Raw genomic sequence first — 10,720 nt, forward strand, 5'->3', positions numbered from 1 at the left:
ACCTCTAGCGAAAAATTTCATTCCCATTAGAAATGCATTGCTATTTATGCTAACGAAATTTTCGGTAGCGTTCAATTTCGAAAGCTGGTACGCACCTCTAATGAAAATAACAGGGTTGTCAAAAGCATATTTTGGCAGCAAACATTTAATTTATTACAATCATTGTGTGCGTAAAAGTTTTAAAAGGTCTGTAAATAATAAACAATTTATTTGAGGAATATTTGGAACATATATTAACAATTTTTAAAAGCGATTAGCTGGTTTAAAATTTATGTACACAGCCCTGTTTTTTTGTTGTAGACTTAAATAAATTTTTGCTACCGAAAATTTCGCTAGAGGTGCATACCGGCCTTTATGGAAATTTATTTCGTGCTCTTAATTTCTTTTTATTTCCATTTTAATGCTATGTCGATACTTGTCGTATACGCGTTTGGTTCGAGTATTGAACTAATGTGGTAAATGGTTTGATGTGCTCAGCAGCCAATCTTCTGTAATCTATAATCTTTGGTTCTGGATAGCTCATACAAATGTTGCATTCAGTACTAAAAGAAAGCAGGTTCATGCTAACAGAAAGAAAAATTGTTAAATAGTACATTTTATAAAATGATGTATACGACATAGAAAACTAAAAGCTTAAATTACCATAAACCATTGACTTCATTTTTTTTTCAAATTCAGTTGATATCTTATCGCGTATAAAAATGCACAATCAATTTCCCTAAGACACCGTGGAAGGGAATATTATATTCTCTTTGAGTCATGATAATGACAACCCAACCATGTATGTGTGTTATAGCAAAACAACTCTCATCTATATACCACATTGGTAAATGGACAAAGGTTAAGTAATTTTTTATTTAGATTGAATTTAGTTTATCGGAACAATTCAGTAAGCTAAGTCGCCAAGAGAATCATAACAAAGATGAGTTTAGTTTGGACATTAATTGACGCATTTCTATTCATAGAGTTAGTAATTGTATTATTATTAACTCTTCCGATTGCCAGTGCGTCAACATGGAATCGCTTTTTCAAATCACAATTTTTGGCAATGTTGGCAAAGCAGGCTCAATTATATTTCTGCATGATCATCGGACTTCTTGTGTTATTCCTGCTTGAGGCCCTACGTGAAATGCGTAAATATTCTAATGAAAGTGGTCAGTCGGAGGAACACTTAGATGTGGAAATGCAACAACATATGCGTTTATTCCGTGCCCAGCGTAATTTCTATATATCAGGTTTTGCAATATTTCTCGTCTTAGTTATAAAACGTTTGGTTAACCTAATTTCCGAGCAGGCATTTTTAATTGCCCAAAGTGAAGCCTCGTTGAAACAAGCAAAATCGGCCACAGCGGCAGCCCGATCTATGATGAATGATAAGGAAGCCAGAAAAGATATTAAAGATGGAGAAAATAAGCAAATCTCTGAAGTAAGTATCAATTTTAGGAATATAATTTTTGCATACATAGCGTGTTTAAATTCATTTGTTAAATATCCATGGACGGACTGAGCTGACGTTTTAACTTAAATGTGTGAAATACTCGGAATCATCAGCTGTGTCGTTAAAGACCCAGCTGTCCTTCTCTTCTCTAGTCGTGGTTTTTGGAAAAATTATTTGATAACTAATTTTGATCATTTAATTCGGAAAGCTATGGGATCATAATGAGAATCAAAGGTTGATATTTAGACTTTTTCATTTAGAATACAGTGAAACTTCTGAAAGGTGTACACCCACGGTCGCTTTAGTTTTGTCCACCTTTGAGAGGTGTCCAGGTATGAGTGCTTAATTTTAATGTGTTAATATAGCCAACGTCCCCAGACAACTGTTCAGGTTGGGGAGGTGTCCGGTTTCATAGTGTCCAAGTTTGAGAGGTTTCACCGTACAATATTCAAATGTGGGTATATTATTAAAAATTGGCAAAAAGCAGTCCTCAAAAGTTGCATTTCAGTCAGTAAAGTAACATTCACATCGTAATATCAATAAGTTTTAGTATCAAATATTTTATGATGATGAATTATGTCCATTTTCCAGCAACCACTTGCTGTTTCATCACCTTTTCCGTTGTTTATATTGACCTCGAGTATAAACAAGATAGTTTTTATAAATTATTCTTACGGGCCGTAAATTACGGCATTCTTGTGGGACCAAATTTGCTTACGTCTAAATTTTAAATTGTGTAATCATATCTATGGTTATCAGAGATGGTATGCATCAAGCTATTTTAGGTTTGCGACTGTCGCAAAGTTGTAAACGTCACATACGCGTCGTAAATGTATGAAAAGTAGCAAACGTCGCAAACTCAAAATACTTCAGTCCCTTCAGCTAGGCAGCGAATGATGATATGTGCGAAGAAATTTAAATTCTTAGGAATGTTCATAATGTTATTAACGAGTTTAAAAAAACTTGAGAATAGAGTTATTTCAATTGGAGACTCCAAGCCGAAATTACAATGAACTACTTGATGGTGCAGTAAACGTGACGGTCGGTATTCGCTTATCCTTTCTTTCCAAAATTTCTGCAGAAACTGGAAGGGAGGAAGACTACTTGGAGAGAATTTTATAAAATCACGTTTTGGCTTCTTAGAGCCCATTTCCGTACTAATTAAAAATTTTCAAAATTGTAGCTAGTCATTCGCTGATGCAACTAACTGCCAGTTGGTGAAACACATAATCGACTCGACACGAATAGTTCGTCTAATATGAAACTAAAATAACTTTAGATATGTTTTCTAGAAAATCGTGAATTTGGTTCTGAACTCTTTATTTATGATTTATTTTCGAACACCGAAACAATTGAGATTCCACAGTCCCTGGTTTTCGAAATATCAATATGTGTTTTTTGGCGAATCGTTCGTCTCGACGCGAACGAAAATTCCATGAACAGGCAGTAAGTAATAAATAAACAAAACTCACTGGTATTTCAGTTTGAAGTGGCGTTTCCTCGATTCACGATGGTTATATTAGTGTTATTAATTTGCACAATAAGGTCGTTACTAGGCTAGGTATAGTGGTAGCCCGTTGTATTGGGCTCGCTTAGACCCCTGCCAACATTTTTGAATTTGACGGCACTTCTGAGAATCCCCACCACGTCGAAAACAGTCGTATAGGATATCCAAAACTCCTCTCAAAAGCGCCGTCACTATTGAGAAGTTGTACCACGCCAAGTTACTACAAAAAAGTTTCGCATGAGTGCATTTGTTAAGTGCCTGTTTAGATAACTTTAGAACGACGCCAATAAGAGCTCCTTCAAACTATCAGAAAAAGTGAATTTTAAGATTAATTATTTAATTAATTTATTAATTTGATTAAACATTTATAAATTCCTATAAATATAACATTTATACGACTATCACATTTAATATATTTTTTTGCATTAATAAAAGAATGGTGTTGAGTTAGGTCGAAATATAAACAACTTTTAAAAATTAATAGCAAGTTACATGTTGCAGTATAAATTAGCCATTGTTTTTATTCTCGATGTAGGGAGCGTGTCTGTAAAAATATCTAAAAAACTATTACTTTATTCCATTGGGAAAGTCGAAAATGGTTCACCAATATACCTTTCACAATTTTAAGCGAAATAACTATGTTTTCAGCACTTCATTTTTCGTTTTTATTTAAATAATTTCCCTGGTCAATTTTGAATTTGACGACACTTTTGAATTTGACGACACTTCTGAGAATCTCCACCACGTCGAAAATAATCGTATATGACGTCCAAAACTCGCCGGAAAAGCGTCGTCACTATTGAGAAGTTGTACCACGCAAGTTTTTACAAAAAAGTTTTGCATGAGTGCAATTATTAGGTGTTTCGCATGAGTGCAATTATAGAATAGAAGCCCCATCAAACAACCACAAAAAGTGAATTTTAAGATAGTTGTAAAAGAATCATTGTGTTCAAGTAAAACACGATTGTTTAAATGTTTATTTTTTTGATAAAACATTTATAAATTCTCATAAATATAACATTTATACGACTATCACTTCACATTTAACATATTTTTTTGCAGTAATGAAAGAATTATGTTGAGTCACAAGTTAAGGTGGGTATTAAATTCGAGTTCAGCCGCTAAAAACGCCATTTTTCACGATTACTTTTCTTTAATAATCCATTTTAAGGAATACCAACTTTGTGAAAACTTGCTTGGGGCTTTTCCCCATCAAGTTATAATAAAATTTGCAACAAATATATATAATTTCATGCATTTTTCTTACTGATTTAGTTTTCACATTAGCGATTTTAGCGGCTAAAGGTGAGTATTAAGTTCGAGTTTTTCGCTAAAGTGAAAACTAAATCAGTAAGAAAAATGCATGAAATTATACGTATTTGTTGCAAATTTTATTATAACTTGATGGGGAAAAGCCCAAAGCAAATTTTCACAAAGTTTATATTCCTTAAAATGGATTATTAAAGAAAAGTAACCGTGAAAAAATGACGTTTTTAGCGGCTAAACTCGAACTTAATACCCACCTTAAACTCGAACATAATACTCACCTTTACGTGTTGCAGCGTCTATTAACCAGTGTTTTTATTCTCGATGGAAACAGCGTGTCTGGATAAAAACAATCACTTTATTCCAATATACCTTTCACAATTTTAAGCAGAGTAACAATGTTTTCAGCACTTCATTTCCGTTTTTATTTAAATAAATTATAATAAGCTAGTTGCACTTGGCGTTTCACAAAATATAAAATGGCTCTTCTAAGAATAGTGATGGCAAAATACTTTCATGTACATTTTGTACTTTTTGATATGCTTCCCCCCATCACAGTTGGCGATTGTTGTAGTGTCATTTACGAGTCTGTGGTAGCGATGAGGATGAAATGGAACTTTGAAATGTTGGCAGGGTTAAAATAAGCTAGCTGCGCTTGGTGTTTCACAAAATATAAAATGGCTCTTGTAACAATAGTGATGGCAAAATACCATGTACATTTCGTACTTTTTGATACGTTTCCCCCCATCACAGTTGGTCATTGTTGTAGTGTCTCTTACGAGTCTGTGGTAGCGATGAGGATAAGACGGAACTTTACATGCTGGCAGGGACTATTCAAGCATTGTGATACAGCAAGTGTTGAACCCATGGCTGAACAAGAAGGTTAAATCATGGGCCCATATGATTACCATTTTTTTTTTCGACAAAATTTTAAGATGTCAAAATCATATGTTTATGGTGATTGCAGCTCTCCAAATGACATTGCATAGCAAATGCATCTCAAACAAACTCGCGCATTCATAGCTGGAGAATTGTTCAAAGATGACTTGAGTATCTTGATAACATATTCCAGACCCAAAATACCAAGCACATCAGTTTTTAAACTGCATCATAAACTGGTTTTTTTAATAGATGGCGAAGATCCATTTGACTGACTTTCATTCTTAACTTTGGTGGGTATTATAGTCTTATTTGTCTCATATCGGCGTTCCTCGGATGAATTATCCACTTCACAATCACTCATAGGTGACGCAATTAAATTTGAACCTTTATTTTTCTCTGGATTTGAATTATTTTTTCAGGACAATTGAAAGAATAAATAATTGCCACTTTTACCAATGCCATACGATTCTATTATCAGCTGATTTTGACTTCTTAAAATTGTAAACAACATATTGAAATTTGTTGTTTTTGTTATCGTGAATCAACCTCCTTATTCAGCCATGGTTGAACCTTTATTATTAATGCGTCCTGATAGCTCAATCGTAGGGGTCTCCTCTTCATAAACGAGTCCCAGCGGCGTTTCAGATTTCAGTGATTAAACCACGTAGAAAAACTTTAAAACACTCAGAAATGCGATCATTCTTACTGAGAGAAGATAATCCGCCACTTAAAAAACTTTTCGGTGCTTGGGATTGAACCAATGACCCTTTGTACCACGGTGGCTACCTCCCGTTGGGCCGTTACTAACAGGGTGCACTTTTAAGATAGAATAAATTAAACTCTTCTTTGAGTATGTACTTTGCCGTTATTCTTGCTATCACATATTGCTCTTATTTTTTGGTTTCCTTGTGTATGTCGAAATCGAAATCTCCATGTTTTGCATTGTCATGACAATTGTCAAACAAATATATTTCCCATATTTTATTTGACAATTGAGTTATATGGCAACTTCGCTTCAGGTGAAAGCTCAATGTACGTGGACTTGGAGAACTGAGAACTGGTTGACTCACAAATATATGTATTTCATCAGTATTGTAGCGAGATACGAAGAAAACTTATCGTCCAAAATTGTAAAAAATAAGGTTTGTTTATTTCTGCATGAATAACATTTATTCGCACTTTATTAATAATCGTTGAGTTGCTCGATGTGTATTCGAAGTTAAGGAATATTTTAAATTCTGTATCGCAGCACAGACGTATCTAGAAAGACATTAACAAAGCTATAGAAAATTCTATTTAAAGATCGCGACCAATTACCTTAGGCGAACGTATTAACGTTGAGAAAACACAAATATGAGTCTTGTCTGGACTTTGATAGCTGGCTTTCTTTATGCCGAAATTGCTGTTGTACTTCTGTTGGTGTTACCAGTGGCCAGTCCCTACAAATGGAATCGTTTCTTCAAATCAAAGTTTCTGGCGATGCTTGCCCGGCAGGCACATTTATATTTTTTCCTGATAATGGGTGTTCTTGTTCTCTTCCTTTTGGATGCGATACGAGAGATGCGTAAATATTCCCATCATGACCACAGCACTGATATTCATTTAAATGTGGAAATGCAACACTCAATGCGTTTATTCCGGGCCCAACGTAATTTCTATATTTCTGGATTTGCCATTTTCTTGGTTCTAGTCATACGTCGATTGGTGACGTTGATATCTACACAGGCCGGTCTTTTGGCCCAAAGTGAAGCCTCAATGAAACAGGCTGCTTCTGCGTCGGCAGCAGCTAAATCATTAATGGCTGAAAAATCTACCGAAAAAGCTAAAGAAGCAACAGAAGATGAAACATTGGGAGAGGTATGTTCTGTATTGATGTATTTTAAAGTTTTTGGGAGTGACATTTTCTCATTTTCAAAATCATTTTGGTTAAAGTTTTTATTTTTTTTCTTTGTATGACGTGATTTCGGCAAGATGACTGTGCATATGTTAACATGTGTGATGATGTATGTGAAAAGATAGGGATAGGGACAAAACAGAAGAATTTACGGGGAAAGTGATTTACAAATTATTACAATCATCAATATTAATTCTAAAAAAATATATTAGGTTCATACCCACATTCTGACGAACACAAATAAAAAAATTGATCGGGAGTTGTCTGCCTTTCCTGATTATTGGCTTACAAATTACATTTGATATCATTATGATTACCTTGTATCATCATCCAGGTTTTTTTTTTTTTGATATTTTGCCTCAGACGTACATATTCCAATATAAGTATCAAAAAGTAAACATACATCCGATAGAATTTATGTTCGATATGCGTAATGAAAACTTCAAATGGTCCCAGTTTAAAATGGTAGGTTCAGTAGAAAAAGTAAAAGACGATCATAGGCGTATTTTTGCTCTGTTTCCAAATTGACTTTTGATCGAAGTCCCAAATGGCTCTCCATGAAACGGCTAACTTCTATCCAAAATTTCACTTGTACATTTTCAAATATCGATTTTTAGTTTCCAGTGGTATGCATTTTCAAAAGTGTCTCTCAAATGAAATTAATTTTTGACTTTTGAGAATAGGTTTTTACTTACAATTTTGGAAAATTCTCCTTACTCGAATTTTGGGCCTTTGCCCTTGATTTCATAACAACTGAAAAACATATAATTGCTGTCGGCAAATGAATTTGGTAAACCATCCAACAATAAAAAACTGAAAAGACCATGCTGGATGTATCACCCTTCTTTTGGAAACTAATTGTTCACTCTAAGTGGTTTTAACAGTTATCGCCAAAGTACAATTGGCGTACACATAATTCAACCCCCAGGAAGCCATCGTGGTGCAGTGATTAGCATTCCCGCCTTGCATACATAGTATCGTATCTTAGTATGCTGGAGATATTTCTGAGTGTTTCAAAGCTTCTCTAAGTGGTTTCACCGCAATGTGGAACCCCGTTCGAAATCGGCTATAAAAAGGAGATTCCTTGTCATTGAGCTAAACATAGAATCGGGCAGCACTTAGTGATAAGAGAGAAGTTCACCACTGCGGTATCACAATGGACTGAATAGTGTAAGTGAGTCTAAAATATCGGTCTGCCACTCTACCTAATCTAGCTTAAACACACAACATTTTCTTCCATTTGTTTAAGATTTATTTCCTACTCTCAATCATATCGGTCTTTGGCAAATACGTGAATGATATGTCCTATAGGTAGCAAATGATCATCTTAACATGTCATTGATTGATATGGAACCGTATCAATCATGATGGTATCAATGTGGTATCACAATGGACTGAATAGTCTAAGTGAGCCTGACACTTCGGGCTGCCATCTAACCTAACCTAATCATGATATAGATAATCGTAATGTATCCTATTTACGTAAAACTTCCACGATAGCTTTCAAATTTATTTCTTTATTTCTGTGTCTACAGAATAAATCCTTATAGACTGCCAATATATTTATCGACCAAATATGGTCCATATTGATAACTATTTGGTTTTTATATCATTTCGATGAAAAACATAAATCTTATATGGTTGGTTTAGTATGGGGATAGAATTTTGGGCCCTATTTGAAAATAAAATTAATTGCCTATGAATCATATCTAATTTTCAATCTTTTCACACACATCAAAAATGGGTTTTTGGGCCGAATATTCGCATGCAAGTTTATATACAAATTTTATTTATAAATATAATTTTCAAATGTATGTATCGCTATTATAATTTTATATCACAAGAAGTTTCATGTGGATTACCGTTAGCTAAGAAAACGCAAGTAAAAAAATACAATATAATATTTTTAACAAAAATATACGGAGCAAAAAAAAAAAAGACATAACATGTACCTTCTTGAAACTGAATTGAAATAGCAATACATATTATTTTTTATTTAAATACCCATATGTATACTGTACATATATTTACATAGAATTTTTATTTTTGTTTATTTATAATACACCTAATTACTTTTGTCTATTGTTGTTGCTGTTGCCTCATAAAAATGAGTTCTTGTACATAGTTCGATATGAAAAGCTGCTACGTTTGAAAATACAGTACTTGACATTTGTATTTTGATGATATAGAAGTTGTACTTAAAAAAACTGCATGTGTGGTTAATTTTCGCCATCTAACATATAATTTCCAATTGCAAATATCCTACTGTTCCGTTTCTTTCTTATACTTATACTTTTATATTATTTTCAACAGCTAACCAGCTTAAGGAGACGTGTACGAGGACTCACAGAAAAATTAGCACAACACCCCATTTCATAAAACAACAAAAAGTCAATGAAGAAAATTGTTTAAAGAAACTTTTGATAAGAATACACAAGGCATATCATCAACACCAAACAAAAAAGACCTCTAATTATCCTATCCATGCCTATTATAACTTATAAACTTATAAAAACTATAAAATACATTGTTTTAACAGTGATGTTGTTTTACATATCGTACAGTATTGACCATCATTTATTTATTTATTTTTTATTAAATATAATACTTCAATTAAGTTGGTTATTCTAATACGTTTTTTTATATTAGATTACAAAATTGAAAGATCGCATTCATGAGCTAACCTCCGAATTGAATCGTGAAAAGAAGGATAAAGAGGCTTTGAAATCGCAAGCTGAGAGTTTGAACAAAGAATACGATCGTCTCACCGAGGAGTACAGCAAATTGCAAAAGAAAATTACCATTGGTGGCGAAGGCGGCAAGGGTGGAGCCAAGGATGATTGAATAAAGAAAATTATGCATGAAGCAGGTTTGACATGAATGTTTAAAACATCATTTTTCAAAGACTTACCTATGATCACATAAATGGAATATACAATGTGGTTTATAGATTTAAGTTGCTAACAAAGGCAACTTTAAAATAAAAATACCTGTATAGAAAGTCCTATATATTTTCATCAATTTCTCCCACATTAGTTTTTCTTCATAACTTTTTTAATTTATCATACTCTAGTATTTGGTGTTTCTTGCTGTCCTCTTAATGTAGAAATATCATACTTTGGTTCGAAATATTAACTTTTTCTTTAAAACAATTACCTTGTATTTTTGAATTTAATTTTAATTAATAAAATGTAAAAAAATAATATTCTTGTTTAAATTAATTACTTAGAACACCCAAAGAAATTTGTTAATAAGACACAGCAGAAAAACTGCTAAACAGGCAAAAGTCGGCTGAAAAATTGGAAACAGTCACTGTTTGCTGAAACAACAAACATTGTCTGCTATTTTTATACTCGATTACATTCAAGCTTGGTTTAGTTTAGCTTAAACAAACAAAATATGTAAATTAGGGGATATCGCGCACAATAAAAACAATATATTAAGAATATGTTTTGTATTTGTTTAAAATCTTAAATTTTCTCAAATTTCTGATAGCATTTAGGAGATTTTAAGAAAATTATATAGCGGAAATATATCACCCAAAAAATTTTGTTATTCATAAAGCAAAACTGTTTGCTCCACCACACCAATTTTTGTCTGTTGAAAATGCGAACGCTGTTAACGTAGATGTTTCAACAATCATCCGTTATTGAAACAGCAAATATTTTTCTCTGCCGAAATAGCAAGCAAATGCTACAAAACAGGTGAAATAGCTGACATTTCTTTCTCCTAA

General features: G+C 33.2%; 1 protein-coding gene across 4 annotated transcripts; it reads left to right on the top strand.

Moving 5' to 3' along the window:
• The first annotated feature begins 852 nt into the window (after window positions 1–852).
• On the top strand, window positions 853–10,190 carry LOC142237006 (B-cell receptor-associated protein 31). Of its 4 annotated transcripts, none has more exons than XM_075308316.1 (3): window positions 6,085–6,235; window positions 6,343–6,950; window positions 9,637–10,190. In XM_075308316.1, exons 2-3 carry the CDS (start codon window positions 6,447–6,449, stop codon window positions 9,829–9,831), a joined length of 699 nt encoding a protein of 232 aa, XP_075164431.1. In that variant the 5' UTR covers window positions 6,085–6,235; window positions 6,343–6,446; the 3' UTR covers window positions 9,832–10,190. The 4 variants fall into 4 exon arrangements, with proteins under 4 accessions (XP_075164434.1, XP_075164431.1, XP_075164433.1 ...); XM_075308318.1 differs by having other exon boundaries at window positions 6,396–6,950; XM_075308317.1 differs by having other exon boundaries at window positions 6,110–6,235; window positions 6,380–6,950.
• Window positions 10,191–10,720: the final 530 nt, after the last annotated feature.

This window comes from Haematobia irritans, chromosome 4, assembly GCF_050003625.1.
Source record: "Haematobia irritans isolate KBUSLIRL chromosome 4, ASM5000362v1, whole genome shotgun sequence".
Classification (NCBI taxonomy): domain Eukaryota; kingdom Metazoa; phylum Arthropoda; class Insecta; order Diptera; family Muscidae; genus Haematobia; species Haematobia irritans.